The sequence below is a fragment of the Cheilinus undulatus genome, linkage group 8, assembly GCF_018320785.1.
Source record: "Cheilinus undulatus linkage group 8, ASM1832078v1, whole genome shotgun sequence".
NCBI classification, from domain to species: domain Eukaryota; kingdom Metazoa; phylum Chordata; class Actinopteri; order Labriformes; family Labridae; genus Cheilinus; species Cheilinus undulatus.
Window position 1 is genome coordinate 26,413,008 of NC_054872.1, and position 15,299 is coordinate 26,428,306.

The 15,299-nt window shown below is 44.3% G+C and overlaps 1 protein-coding gene across 3 annotated transcripts in view; it reads left to right on the forward strand.

Annotated features, from left to right (window-relative positions):
* kirrel3l (kirre like nephrin family adhesion molecule 3, like) overlaps window positions 1-14,853 on the forward strand; it is a 41,400-nt gene extending 26,547 nt beyond the window's left edge. For 2 of the 3 annotated variants that reach the window (XM_041793072.1, XM_041793073.1), the window contains exons 3-15: window positions 584-733; window positions 2,669-2,826; window positions 4,177-4,327; window positions 5,013-5,118; window positions 5,371-5,519; window positions 5,637-5,764; window positions 8,668-8,794; window positions 8,946-9,046; window positions 10,787-10,985; window positions 11,813-11,932; window positions 12,114-12,223; window positions 12,406-12,495; window positions 12,609-14,853. In XM_041793072.1, the coding sequence (XP_041649006.1) occupies window positions 584-733; window positions 2,669-2,826; window positions 4,177-4,327; window positions 5,013-5,118; window positions 5,371-5,519; window positions 5,637-5,764; window positions 8,668-8,794; window positions 8,946-9,046; window positions 10,787-10,985; window positions 11,813-11,932; window positions 12,114-12,223; window positions 12,406-12,495; window positions 12,609-13,100 (2,081 nt within the window). In that variant the 3' untranslated portion in view covers window positions 13,101-14,853. The remainder of the gene's footprint in view (window positions 1-583; window positions 734-2,668; window positions 2,827-4,176; window positions 4,328-5,012; window positions 5,119-5,370; window positions 5,520-5,636; window positions 5,765-8,667; window positions 8,795-8,945; window positions 9,047-10,786; window positions 10,986-11,812; window positions 11,933-12,113; window positions 12,224-12,405; window positions 12,496-12,608) is intronic. The other variant, XM_041793074.1, reaches the window with a different exon arrangement.
* The last annotated feature ends 446 nt before the right edge of the window (window positions 14,854-15,299 follow it).

Below are 15,299 nucleotides of genomic sequence, written 5' to 3' on the forward strand. Positions count from 1 at the left end.
TCCTTTCCTTTCTTGCTCTCTGTGTGTTTATTGCTCTTTGTGTCTGTCTCGTCACAATCAATGCCAGGTCTCATTAGAAACTGAGTCTCTCCCTGTCAAACGCTGGAGTTTTACGCAAATGAATGTTTAGAGAACAATGTACCACAGACAGGTCTGCTACAGCAGCACACACAGAACTTTAATTTGTTGCTTAGCATTTCAAGGGCCTTGTAGGAAGGTAGATAATCAATTGGCTTTTGTCACGCACTGACATTTAAATGTGTGGCAGACTAGAGAAGAGGTGGAGAGGCTTCCTCTTGACCTCTGCCAACCCCATCTTTATTGTGTCTGTGCTTAAAGGACACACTCCTCATGCAGCAGCTGTCTCACGTGTTGCATTTCTAGCCTCACGCTGCTCCGCTAACACAACGGCTCAATTCCCCAGCCCAGTGAGGTGCTGCTTTGCTTTCATTTGTGTCTTGCCACGTTTCTCTTGCCTTTGTTCACGGCGCAAGTCTGTTCATTTTATAGTCCTTTCATTATGTGTTTGTTGTCGCTTGGTTTGTTTGTCTCTGACTCTATTCTCTGTGCTGGCTTCACGCAGGCTGGACGCGCTATTCCTTAATGGGCGACCCGCTATCAGGCGAGCACAGCTTGCTGATCGATTCGGCAGAGTTGGCGGATGACGCTGTGTACGAGTGTCAGGCTACTCAGGCAGGACTGCGCTCCCACCGTGCCAAGCTCACTGTACTAGGTAAGATACCCAGCTCATGCATGATCCCCGCAGCCAGCCCTCGTGCCAAGGCCTGCAGGCTGGCAGCGCTCAGGAACAATCAGGGAGAGTTTCTTCACAGACACATGTAGACAAATATATACAAAAAGGATAATCACATTCAGAATTATCATGGAGGAATAAAAAATACATCAAAACACTCTTCAGGTGATTTGCAATTCATAAAACAAACTCTGATTACCCCTCACAGATAACCTCATCGTAGATCTAGTTTTCTGGTGAAAAAATCATGTCCTGAATATACAATTCAACTGGAGCAGGGCTCAGCCAAGAGATTTGACTTGGAAAAAAAAAGGAAAAGGAGAGCCCTCTGCTCTCAGTGGCAGTAATCAAGACTGTGGACGTCTGAGATAATGTGATTGCTGCAGTCACAAATGACTTGCGTAGTGGCTTGAAAGTCAGGGTCTGCACAGTTAGCACATTTTACAGTGAGCTACAACATTTGTCAACTGCAAGGAGGTTTTTACATTAACATGATGTGAGTGATCTATTTCTTCAGACATTCAGGGGGGCAGTGGATGGAGGGGGAGGATAAGGAGGAGGAGGAGGGCCAGGTCTCGTGGGGGTTGAAATAGGCAAAGCACTGCTGGCATCTGGTGGCATGGAGAGGAACATCACTCATTTAATTTGTCCTGTCACTTGTCCACTTACTGTATGCTACGTATAATACAAAAAGAATAGGGAACTAGGAGGTAACAATAACACAGCCATGTTGCTGAAGCTTATCCCTCCTCACAGTGTGGAGCTTTCACCACAGAGTCTTGGATTGTCCTTGAATCTGTTACCACTGAGCTGTGAATTCTGAGTTCATTGAGGCAGGGTGACAAGCACTGCTGGGCTGCCATGAAAAGGCAAGCAGATTAAGATCACGCTATGTCAGAACATTTCAACTAAATGAATAGACTCTCAGAGCTCACCTGTGTTCATCAGCCCACCGCTCTGTGTCTTGTGTCACTGTCAGAGCGGCACAAAGCAGCCCGGTCATCACAAGCCCACACACAGCAGTAACGATGCCTGTGTGGAGGCAGCAGGGAAAGTTGATAATATTACTTTTCTCCATTAAAAAAGCACTCTGAAACACCAGAGTTTGTGATACATTGCCATTTAATGCACTCCATAAATGCAATCAGGTGCATCACTCAGGCACCTGCAGTATGTTTCTGCAAGTTTAAGGGGTGTTAAAGAGAGGAGAGGGCTTTTTTCTGCTAATGTGTAGGTGTGTGCATATGCCATTATGTGTGTATGTGTAAATCAATGTGGCCAGATGAGACCAAAGCAATCCTGCACAGTCAAAGGAGTCAACGGCGGGAGTGCAGTCAGGGGAATCGGCATGGAAATTAAAATCACCTAGCACTCGGATTCCATTAGTGTCCATGGCGCGCCAGCGGAAGGACCTCTGACAATTCAGATACACACAGTGAAATTGGTTCGGTGGAGGGAGCGAGAAAGGCCAGCACAAACCCCATGTTTACGCCTTCTCTTATTGGTTGGGGAGATAGACGCCTTCATCAGGGGTGGCACGCTTGGCTTGCCAGTGGTGCGTGCGAAACCATGCAAATAAATGAACAAATAAGCAATTCAGTTGAAACATCACTCTGCAACAATAAGAGCAAATAGAGTAATAATGCAACTCCCAAGGAAGGAAATAAATAAGGTTGAGTGTGTTTTTTTTTTCAAATGACAACTGTTCTTGCTATTTTCTCCTGTCTGAAACTACACCTTGTTAAACAGACACATGGCCTTAAGAGAATGTTTGCCTCTTTTGCTGCTGCAATATATTGATGCTGGGCTAAGAGCAACAGCAAACTCAATATCAGAACAACTTCTTTGTGGCTCTGTTCTGGCCTAGAGCTGTAATGAGATTTTTGTGAGTGGTATGTTTGTTCTGCTTTACAGTTCCTCCTTCAGACCCAATGGTGGAGGGCGGCCCTGTTGTTCGTCTTAAGGCCCACACACCGCACAACCTTACCTGCAGAGCCTCAGGAGCCAAACCTGCTGCTGAGATCACCTGGTACAGAGATGGAGAGGTCATGGAGACGGCGATTTATTCCAAGGTACATATCTTTTTCACAGCTCTATCATTCAATGACTAACACCCACATGATGTACACAGAACATAACAGGAGGCAGGTAAATGCAAAGCTATTCAAAACACATATTTTTCCTCCTAAGGCCTTCTCTTTTTCATCCCTTCCTCTTTTTATTCTTCTCTTCCTTCTTCATGGTTTCACAGTTTTTTTCCCTATCGCCGCCCTTCTCTCGCACAATTTGTCCGCTCACTCTCTGCAGTCCCCCTCCCATTTTCACTCACGCCTGACCCCCCACCCACTCCCACCCCACCCCAGCTCCCCCTCTGCCTCACCCCCACTCTCTCCCTCTCTCTCTCTCCGTAACCCCCTCCGCCTCCCTTTGCTCGCTAATGCAGCGACACTACAGCATAACTGGAGCATGCCAAAGCTCAGACAGGCATGAGTGTTTCATACAGTAGAGTTTCTGCAGAGAAGAAATCACCCACAACAATGCAGAAACACAATGAGGATGCGCCGGAGCGTAAGCTGGCCACGGCTGGGAAAGTGTCACATTTTTCATGCTCTCTGGCCACGCTAAACGACGCTAAACGCTACATTTAAGGAGGCGAGAGCCTGCAGTGAGATGGGAGGGTGGGAGAGGAGGGAGAGGGAAAGAGGGAATTTAGAGTGATGTAGTGAGATAGCTTTGTGAAAAACAGAGAGATTTTTACAACATTAAGAAGTGAGGCTGCAGGGAAAGAGAAAGCTTTGTCCAAGTGAGGAGTGGTGACAGCGAGTGATGTGATTTGATCTAGCATAAAAATGCTTTTTGTATGTCTGGCTGAGGAAGTGAAAGCCTGCATCCATTGATTTGGCTGTCCAGGGAAAAAGACTCAGCTTGCCCTTGCTGTTATATCAAAAATGTGTGACACCTTTTTCTCACTGTCACCATCCAAAACACACTCGCACAGGCACCTTAGCCATCACCGTTTTTTTCCTTAGGAGGACGAGAGGCAGAAAGTGAGAAAGCAGTGAGTCATATCGTCAGAATCTACACCTTTCCTCACTTAGGTGTATTGATTCCTTTGAGCAGTAAATAGATTTAAAAGATGATGACAAACAAGAGCGCTGACAGGGAACACTCTCAAAAATGTGGGAACAGCACAATATCCCCTGCTGAATCATAAAATACATGATTTAACTGTCATGCCATAGAACAGGATGGCAATTTTAATGCCTCAGACATGAAAAAATAAGACCTGCAGTGTCAGAGAGATATTCCTGAAATGATTAGCTTGTGCGATGTCGAGAGGATATGCAGTAAAAGCTTGTTATGAAGGCTTGCTTTAAACCAGACTTTACATGATTTGATCTTTTTGTTTTCCAACTCTTCAGATGCTACTGGAGGATGGGAAAAGGGAGTCTGCTGTTAGTATGCTTCCAATTGTCCCTGAAGACAGCGACTCAGGACGCACCTACACCTGCAGAGTTCTTAACCCAGCTGCCCCCGCTGGACGGCAGACATCAATTACAATCAATGTCCAGCGTAAGTATCACAGCGTTTGCAAAATATCAGTAGACTTCATGGTTTCTATTTACAAAAATCTGAAGCTTCACATCTAGTTCATGGTCTGGTTTCTGCTGTTTCAGAAAAAGTCTTTAGAGCATCATGGACAGGGCTGGGAGAGAGTGGGGATAAGACACACCCACTTCTTTCTTCCTGCTGTCCCTAATCAGCCACAACATAATTCAGTCTATGCTGCTATTTAGATTTGATATTAGCCATAATGTCAGTGTAGACTTGCCAGGAACTACATAAATGTGAAACGATGATATATGTCTACCCAGACAATGATATTTTTTTATTTTATCCATCTTGTTTTAAGAAAAACCTGGTTTATTTAGTGATCTCGGTCAACAGCAATACATTGCCCACTCTCTTAGAGTGTCACAGTGATCTCTCTGATTGGCTGAACCTGCCTTTACATGCCAGACTTCCTTGTTCTGTCCGGTTCTGCTTCTACTAGTGAATGTAATGGTTGTTTACAACGAATGGCAACACAACATTACCCACAATCCTAGAATGTAACAATAACATCTGATTGGTAGAGCTGTGAAATTTATCGTTCGTTTCAACCTGTAGGGGGCAGTCCCTAAACACAACATGTAGCATTCTAAGATTTCTTATGAAGATTCTTATGTAAGTAACACAAAGGTTTACCTCCTCACAGACCCGCCTTCAGTGACTCTGTCAGTACAGCCTCAGACTGTGACAGAAGGAGCCAAGGTTCTCTTCATCTGCTCTGCTTCGGCCAACCCTGAAATCACCGGATACAGGTATCTATACTCTGTTTAATTACAATTCTTCACCCCTTGCCACCATCTGAGCAAGGCTAGCTGAAACAGAGATCAGTGAAGAGATATCATCCTCAGGCATGATAGTGTTTTGTAGATTCACTTACTTGATTGGCAGTGTTTGATTGTGATTGGCACAAGCCATGAATCAGCTAATAGCCTCTTTGACACGCATGGCTAAGTACCCTCCCTGAACTAATGCGGCTGTATAATGTGATTATTCGTCTGTCCCAGGTGGTCTAAAGGAGGAGTTCCCATCTCTGAAGCAAATGGGGACAGCCTGGAGGTGACGGTGGATTACTCCTACTTCACAGACCCAGTCTCCTGTGAGGTTTCCAACTCTGTGGGCAGCACTAACGTCAGCACTCTGGTCGATGTCCAATGTGAGTTTAACTTTAGGCTAACAATCTCTACAGTGTACGGATATGTTTTCTCTTGTTGTTATTTTAAAAGCACTCTGCTATTGATTGTGACCGACCATCTTTGCTGCTTTACCCTAGTTGGCCCTAGACTGCTGTCAGAGCCCAAGCCAATGACGGTGGATATTGGTATGGATGCTGCTTTTACTTGTGCCTGGACTGGAAACCCTCCTCTGACCCTGGCCTGGACAAAGCACGGCTCTAGCGTGGTAAGGCGACAAACATCAGTCACCACTTTATCTTGGTTGGGGTGGTGAAGCTTCAACATCATCCCTCAACACCACCCCTCTAGAGAGAAACATTCACACATGGCCTTGAGGCATGAATCCTTCACACTTTACCTCCCCCCACACATTCTTTTTTTTTTTCTGGCTGAATCTTCAACACCTCCTCTCTGCATGCTCCCCGAGGGCTGAAGCCTCTGGCAGGAACTGTCTGTCCTCTGACTGATTCATATGGCACCATCATGCCACATGAAATGCTACCGTAATTCTCGGCAGAATCAATCAATTGATTTTCACTTGAACCGCAGGGATCTCTGTATACTTAAAAAAGCCAGCGGGTAAAATTTACCCATTATATAGAGTATTGATGTTCACAAAGAGCACTGATCAAGAGCAATTAATTAATTACAGACACTGAACAGCTGATTAAGAGAGAACAGGATCACTGTCTGATGATGAGACATCACATCAAAATACTCTTAAGACTGATTGCTCAGTCCTGAAACCTCCCCTCCACCAGATTCTTCTTAACACAAAGCATTGAGCTTATCTATCGATACTTCACAACAATGAATGCCTTTTTTGTCTGTGGTATTCATGTGGAGGGTTGAGCTATGACTTTGCAATAGGCAGTGCAGCAGAGAACTGCCCTTGGGGGGTAAGTAGTGATATGACTATGCCAAGAATTTGAAGTGCAAAAGTATGGACACCCTTGATTATTAAGCTACTTTTGTGTCCCTAAAGTAGTGAAATATTCAGGAAAAAAATAAACATAAAAAATGTGGAAAAACAGCAAAAGTGCAGTTTTGCCATGGTTCAACTCATTATACTCTGATCTTACCCATGTTTCCTCAGCTGATCTCAGTTCAGTCTCTTCATTATGATAAAGAATGTGACTCATTTTAGAAATCCAGATCATTTGGCTCAGCTCAAGAGAGTTGGTTGTTTGACTCCCAAACGGCCTCTCATTTGGTACCAGTTTGGCTTTTTAAACCATGGAGGAAAGGAAACTAGCACTGAAACAGGAGCTAGCTACAGTGACGAGCTGTTTCATAGCACAGGCTCGTCTGTGAACGGCACATCTTTACTTGTCACTTACCCACAAGGTTTACTTAGTTGATTGTACATCCCTATTTCAATTTAAAGCATGTTTGTGGTGAAATGAGGATTTATTTATATGTTAGAGGGGCTCTGCTAGCCTCTTAGTTCAGTAAAAGACTCCTCTAGACTCTGTATAGATAACGCCACATGCTAGGAGGCATGCAGGACTCAGTATTTGTGATATTGTGCACCTCCACACCAGGTAAATCTGTTAAACGGTGGAAAAAAATAGCTTTTTTTGTTAGTTGTACGGATCATATTCAGTGTATTTAGAAACTTTGTGATGATAATTGCAGCATGCAGGACTATTACTCTGGCATTATTATTACTATTATTATTATTATTTTGCTGCAGGACGGAAAGATATAGGAGATCTTTTATACCCTCAGCAACCAGACTCTATAATTCTACTATAAACAGATGACTACATGAGACTCCAGACAAATGAATTTCCCTTCGAGGATGAATAAAGTTATTAGTGTATTGTATTGAATGGTATTAAAAGCCATAAAGTGCTAACTTTCCCTTGTTCCAATTCATTCCTAATGACTGTCCCCCACTTCCTGACTCCCAACGGACATTTGGGATCACAAGATTGCAAAAAACCTAAAGAAGAAGAGGACGTTGTTTCCATGTTGACATCTATTGTTTATCTAGTCAGGTGAAATAAAACAGAGGGAAACATTAATGTTTTCTTTTAGGGTATATTTTACCCGCATGGCGGTTCTAGGTATAGATGGCCATTTTGAAAATCTGAATTTATGTAAACAATTTTTAGTCACACAACAAAATCAGACCGACAGACTTAAACGTTTTATTTTCATGAAGTAAGACAGCCTCAGACAGATTTTACCCAGTGTTTGTTCTAGTGTTAATCAATCAGGAAACCAGTGAGACAAGTTGTGGGTGGAAATAACAGAATTATAACATGTGCTACACATTTTAGAGCTGTATATTCCACATAAAAGAAGCCCAACTGCACTTGAGTAGCCATTTCCTCAAAGTTAATTTCATAGCTGAAACAAATGGGATATTTCCACCTTCACTTTACATCATCCTGGTAAAAGTCTTTGAGTGTAAACACCATCAGCGGGGACATCCCATAGGAGCCTCTCTCCTAATATAATTTCTGAGGCGGTGCTGGAGAAAAAACACCTCCCTAGTAAAGAATGTGCCTGCGGGATGGCGTAAGCGATGCTGTCATCTCTAAGAGTGAACACTTTTAGCCCCTCCAAGGGAACCGAGCAGGCAGTTTTTCTAATCCACCCACAGCCACTGTCCCCCCACACAGCCACGAGTAATGGATTAATTGGGTTACTCTATAACTGTGTTGAAATAAAAAATCGGAGAGAGTGATAGCAGGGGGGTGTAGAGATGGAGGAGGTGGAGAGAGAAGGGGTAAATGGATTAATCACAGCTTGATGGAATGACAGGATCAATGAGCTGAGGAGTGAGTGAGTGAGTGTAGCGGCTCAAAAAGGGCTGGGGCCCACTCACACCGGAGTGTGCTCTGTTCTGTCCCCACTGTTTAATTACAACAAGCTCCCCAGCCGCACGGTCACTCGGCGGCGGCTGGAGTGCTTAATGCTGTGATTAAAGCTCTTCACAATGAAATTAAACTCAAACCAGCGGCGTTTGTTACAATGGTCAGCCCACCTCTGCGCTGCCTCCAAAATGAGTGGGCCACCGATAAAGGTCCCAGTCTCCCTTTGTCTGCCTCTTTCCTCTTGTTCTAGCTCATTCTCGCTCTAACACACCTCTTGCCTGTGTTCCTGGTTTCTCACTAGGTGCTCAGTAACGGTAACACCTTGCAGCTGAAGGCTGTTACCCAGGAGGATGCTGGAACATACACCTGCAAGGCTATTGTACCTCGGATTGGAGTTGCAGAAAGAGATGTTACTCTGACTGTAAATGGTAGGTGGATTCATTTCAAACTGGGCAGCTTTTCTTGCAATGTTTTGATCTGATCGGTGGAACAAAAAGCTTAAAAATCAATTGGTGGCATTGTAGTATTGATCAGTAATTCAGAATAAATTACAATCTTTTTCCTTCTCTTTCACACCAGGCCCTCCTATCATCACAGCAGACGCCACACAGCATGCTGTCAAGCACTCCAAGGGCAAGCTAGAATGCCGGGTTGGAAGCAGTCCCCCGCCTGATAAAATTGTAAGTGATCCTTTTATTTGCTTTGTGTCATCCACTTGTGTTTGATAGCCTATGTACAGCAAGTTCCTCCTTGCCACACCCACATTAGATGGCTCACTCAGTGCAGCTGTACCCCTGACCTCCCCTTCACACCTTTACACCCTCACATTTCCACCTCGCACGCTAACAAACACGTACACACACATATTCACAGCTGTAATTGCTTAGACATTGACTGGAAAGTATGTCTAAGTTAAAGCAGCTGTGGGAGAGCGGCTTCCTGCAGGTTTCAGCCAAACCGCATTCAATTAGCGGCCCGAGAGGCATCACTCGACTGACCCTGTTGAACTGCTGAACGTTCGCTGGGCTGGGAGAGGATAATTAGGGTGTGAGGAGGAGTGAGAGACAGGTGCCCTGCTGGCCCTTGTGCTAGAGACGGAGGAGAGGAGCCTTATTTCATAGTGCAGATACCAAACCCTCCTTAGGCCTCACCTGCAGGGCAGACGTGGGAGGCAGCTTAAACATGAGCCTGTGAGCTGTGTCAGCCATGGAGCACTGTTAGGGTTGACACAAAGAAAGTGGAATGAAGGGAGAAACTCATGTTCAGTCAGCGGTAGGCTGGATCTAAGGATAAACAGCTGCACAGACCTCAGCTTTGTGAGTTTTCATAGAAAAGTTACTTTAACAGGGGCATTTCAGGGAGTTGAGCTGGGGTAGCATGGCCCCTGAAATCTGACTGACCACCCTAGTTGACACTAACCTGACATCCCATGCAGACTGTTTCACATTTCCATTGTATGGAATGTATTTACATCCATCTGGGTAATGGCACACACACGGCATTTGGGAAAGGCAATTATTTTCACGCTTGAAAGTTTTAGTCCAGTTTTAATTTATTTAAACTTAAACACTTTAAATATTTGTTGCCTTATTTGGGAGATAGGACAGTGGATAGAGTGGGAAACAGGGATGAGAGGATGGGGAATGACATGTGGTGTAAGAGCCACTCAAAACTGTGCCGCCCATAATGTCAGAGGTGCCAAAGCATTAAGCAGAAGGAACTAAAATAGCTTTAAGAGAAAGTTATTTCATTAATTGGGAAAAGAGGCACAAAGGCTGAAACGTGACAAAAAATGGGTTTAAATTGACAAAGTTAGGCAGTTAGACGTAGTGGCAAAAATTGGTTAAAACAGAAAAAATGGTAGAACGGTGTCCAAAATGGGCTGAGAAAGCCAAAATGGGTGGTCGGAAATGGTGACAAGTGTTTAAAAAGTGACAAAACCTGTTTAAAGAGGCCGAAATAGGCAAAAAAGTGGCAAAAATTGGTTGAAAAAGACAAAAATGGGGTAACAGCACATAAAGGGGTGGTGGAGGGGAAAAAAGTGGTGAAAAATTGGCAAAATGGGTTAAAAGAGACAAAAATGGGGTAACAGCTGCACAAATGGGCTGAGAAAGGGAAAAATCATGTATAGTGGATAAAAAGTGGCAAAAACGAGTTAAAAGCTGCACCAATAGGTTACAGAAGGGGTGGCATGAATTCAACACCAGAACCCAATAATAGCTTCACACACCTGTCAGCTCCAAAATGAAGTAATTGTTAGCCTGGAAGCTAGCACCAATGCATCTGATCCAACACACATGCATTTTCATCAGTAAATAACAACTGGGTCCGGTCCATTTGCTGGGTTTTTCTGGGGCCTAGGGTCTGCTCCCAGTCAAATTCCCCCTAGAGTTACACCCTGTTTTCTGATTTCTCGACAGGTATGGACCTTTGGTGATATGAGCCTGTCCTCTGGTTCCTCGGGTCGTTACTCTGTGCAAACAGTAACTAGCAGCTATGGTGTTGTGTCTTCTTTGGTGCTGTCTGAGACGCTAGCGCAAGATTTCCAGCTGCGCTACAACTGCACCGCATGGAACCGCTTCGGCACTGGCACCGCCCTGGTCACGCTGAAGGAGCAAGGTACACACTGATAGGACCCCCCCAACACAGGTCCCCAACCACCAGAGCCCTCTGCAGAAGCTATAGTGAAGCACTTAATTCTGGCTATGAAGGGGGCCAGATTAGGTGAAAGCTCCTCTCTTGTGCTTATCTTAATTATGCTGCCCCTAATCGATATGATTTAATCAGCAGATGGTTCCTTTAATGAATATGTTTGCCCCATACCATAGATATTGATTGGGGACAAAAGTCAATTAGAGGAAGCCCCATGTGTCTGTGGTTGGACTCATATTCTCTATCACTGTCCCAGAGCCAAGTTCAGCAGCTCATGCTGCAGCCCTAAAGTGATCTTAGAGTAAGGCAGCAGTGCTCTTATACTGATACCACTTGAAGCCTTTGTTGCAGCAGACACCAAAAATAAGGTCCTCGCCAGTAATTTACATCAACGTAGCAGAGAGGGGTCCCCAGAGAAATGGGCAGCGGTATCTCCTGGAATCTCTAATTAGATTACTGTCTGTTGCTTCATTGCATGTCAGGCCTTGTTACCCTTCTTTCAGAGAGATTAGAGACAATAGCCAGGCTGTGAGTTGCCTGTGCGAGCATACGCTAGCTGTGAGCAGGACAGGGCTTACAGCAGATGAATTTATATAGGCGCTGACGTCTCCGGGATTAGCAAGACAAATGAACGGATCTCTTTTCCTTTCTTTTTTTTGCTTTAAGCTGCTAGTTCTTGACACTGACACTTATGCTCCACCATCTCTCATTTCATCCCTTCTCCTCACAAACCATCCACCCCCCTCCCTACCCTAAAACACCATACTTATCTTGTATTACTGTTCTCGTTACAGAAGCCCCGCCAATGCTGATAATTGTTGGTGGAGCTGTGGGTGGAGGCTGTGTCCTGCTCATCTGTGTCATCACTCTGGTGTCCCTGTGCTGCAGGCACACAGGCAAAGGTGAGCTCAACGGTCAGTATGGGCAAGAGGGTCAACAGCCAATCTTCACATCAAACAATTTCAAGTCTTTCAAATGCATGAGCTCAAAATCTAACAGTTTTTTTTCCACTCCAGTATGTTTAAAGAGAATTTAAAAGTTAATTTTGACGTTTGGAAATGTCAAGTAAAGTTCCTTTTCTTTTCATTCCCATAGGCAAAAGGTGCACTCGTCTCTCCAAGAGCGACATCAGAGTTCAGATTGTTCACAGCGATCACAACGCTACACGTGGCAACGATGATGAGGAGGATGTCAAAGAGCCCATGGTAAGTTTTTTTTCTTCATTTCTTTGTTTGACAGATCTCTCTCTCTCTTTCTGTCTCTGTCTGAAGGTTAGCAAGATTTCACACTTACTCTCCAATGAAACACTCAGACTTTGTTTTGTTCTTATCCAAGTGAGGTCTTGTTCATCGTAGTAATTCTTCAGAAATTATTGGTCTTCCCTCAGGCTCCTAACAGCAGCGAGTCTCCTGGGACGTCCCGCACAGAACACAGTGACCTCCTTGAAGAGGAGGAGGACGAGAGATCGGACATCAAGGTAAAACTGAGAGTATTGTTTAAAGAAACAAACTCAGAAGAAGCAAGAATTCATTACTTTTATACATCATACTTAAAACTGAACAATATTAATTTCAATTTTCCTTCTCAAAGGACCCCACCAATGGCTACTACAATGTCCGAGGCCATGAGGATCGCCACATCCGTAGCAGTGGATTCTCTGAATACGTGCCCAATTCTCGACCAGTCTACACTCCATCCCAGCTCCCCTCCCCCAGCCCAATTTATGGTCAGCACGGTAGCCAGCCCCGCATTTATGACTTCTCCCAACGATACGCTACAACCACAGCGGGCAGAACCGCTTACGAACAGCAGCAGGCGGCCCAGCAGCAGCCTGCCCAACCAGCCAGCATCTATCCAACAGATCCTGTCTACAGTGGCTCTGCCTATCTGCCTGCCACCTACGGTCGCGCCTTTACCAGTTACGTTAAGCCCGCCTCCTATGAGAAGGTGGATGCCTATGACCAATCGGACCAGGCAAGCAAGGTGTCCAGCTCGTCTCGCTTCTCTTATGCCTCGTCACAAGTGTCCTCACAGCAGTCTGACTATGGACGGCCTTCACAGCGGATGCAGACGCACGTCTGATTGGACAAAAAATGGGGAAAAAGTGCGGGAGCAGTGAGTAGATAGCCATTGTCACCTCCACATGTATGTGGCTTGACTAACATGAACAGACTTTTCTTCACTGGGACGGTCCTTAAGGGACATGTTGGATCGCATTTGGAGGAAGTCGAATTTAGGTTATGGATTAACCTTGCTTTGTTTGTTGGGATGGGTAGTGGGATCTGCGCTAATGCTAACTGTGGAGCTCCTGAGCTGGAGAATTCAGCAGATTATGATGTTCAAGTAAGACTAATGATTACAGTTTGATACCTCTTGAGGTTATCTCTACGGGATGACCATCCAAACCTGGGGAGATAGTCTGTCAGATTGAGGGCCAATGAGAAAATGAATCAAAAGCATCTCCTGAATTTGGGTGGCCAAAATGACTGGGGTAGCTGTTTACCTGCCTTCCAGAGTTTACTTTGTGTCAATGCTAAATGCTAAAATACTTTGAAAGAACAAATGACAAGCTAAGACACATTTGAGGAAAAAACAGCCTATTGTTGTCTGTCATTTGGTGTTTTGTTGGCATGCGAAAGGAATTCTAAGCACATTTGTTTCTCTATCATCAACATGAGACTGAGCTATCCACAGAGACAGACATGAACTGTTCTGCACAACAGGCTAGCTCGACCAACCAACAAGTGCTCCAGGCACTGTACTATAAGAAGAGTCTAATCAGCGGAGGAATACTTCTGGCCTGAGCTGTATTCCTGGAGCCACTCCTGATTATAACCCTAACACGTTGGACTTAGCAGTATTGCTCACAGGTGGAGAAAAGAAGGAGACATGAAGAGAATGTGTGTTTTACCTTCATTTTAATGGAGGTCTTTATGTTAACTGTGTGTTGTACCAAGATGGACAAGGCAAGGCCATGGAAACCCAAAGATGGTGGTAATTTTAAAGGGTGAAAAACGGGCTGAGGTTGAAAACTACTGTCCTAGCCCTGGTACTGTTTTCTGCTGTGATTTCTGATTGTAAATTAAGAATAGGCTATAGCCAGAACAATCAAAAAGCGGTGTTTGGAAAGATGGCAATCTTAAATTTAAACTTGAATGCGGCATCAACTTTAGCAGGGGAAAGATGTTTAAGGCAGTCCTTAATGTGGACCATACACTCTCAAGTTTTACAACTCAATCAAATAGTCTCAATATGTTTACAAGAATCAGTACTACCCTGAAACACTAAGTATCTGTACAAATGGCTGAGCCCATACTTTCTCTCTGTTGCATGCAAATGATGTGTCTAGTGAAACTCTTCAGCGTTTATACCCATGTCCATTTCATGTTGGAGACATTCGTTTCAGCACCTGGCCCTGTCGCATTCCAATACCTGGTTGTTTCAGTATGGACACCTGTACTGCCATTTGTCTACAAAGCTGTTTCCAGGCAGCCTGACGAGACAGCAAATGTCACTTAAAGTGAGGAGGCAAACATCATCGCTTGTCTTTATTTTTATATTTTATATAAGCCTTAATGTACAGCGTGTAAGCTGCTCTATTGTAAAGTATCTTTATATACATATGTATCTATTGGTTGATTTATTTTGGTCCACAGATATTCATCTCTAAGTTGTTCATCAATCATTGAATGCAGTTACTATGCTTTTTTGGAACACAACTAATTGCCATTTGTTTGTTTATTCTTTTAATAATGTATTAAGAATTTTATTTGCTAAAAATGAGCTATCGTTGCTTGTACCTTTGTACACATATTTATATTTAAATAAAACCATTTCCGATAAAGCTGGTGTGAATCTTGAGAATTAATCAGCCTGGTGAGCAGCTTCATTGGGCATGAGGAAGAGCAACAAACAAAGCTTCCCATTAGGCAACAATGATGAATACATAAATTAGCAGCACTGTCTATGTTGATTTTGCTATTCCCCCAGTGGAGCGCGGCTTTTAATGAGGACAGATGAGTTACTAGAACCCCCACTGCATGTGTATCCTCCTCGTGAAGACGGCATGCCCATCTTGTAGGGTAATAGGATGGAGCTGTGACAAAGGCAGGTATTATTTGACAGTACGAGTTTGTCTTGTCACCTCTGTTCCCCAGGTAGATGCGCTGCTCGTGATGGGGAGGAGAGCTACATGCTCATTACAATTCTACTATGAGGAGGGACAAGGTCTCACAAGACACCCATTTATTATGCACGACATAATACAAAACCCGGCCTCGT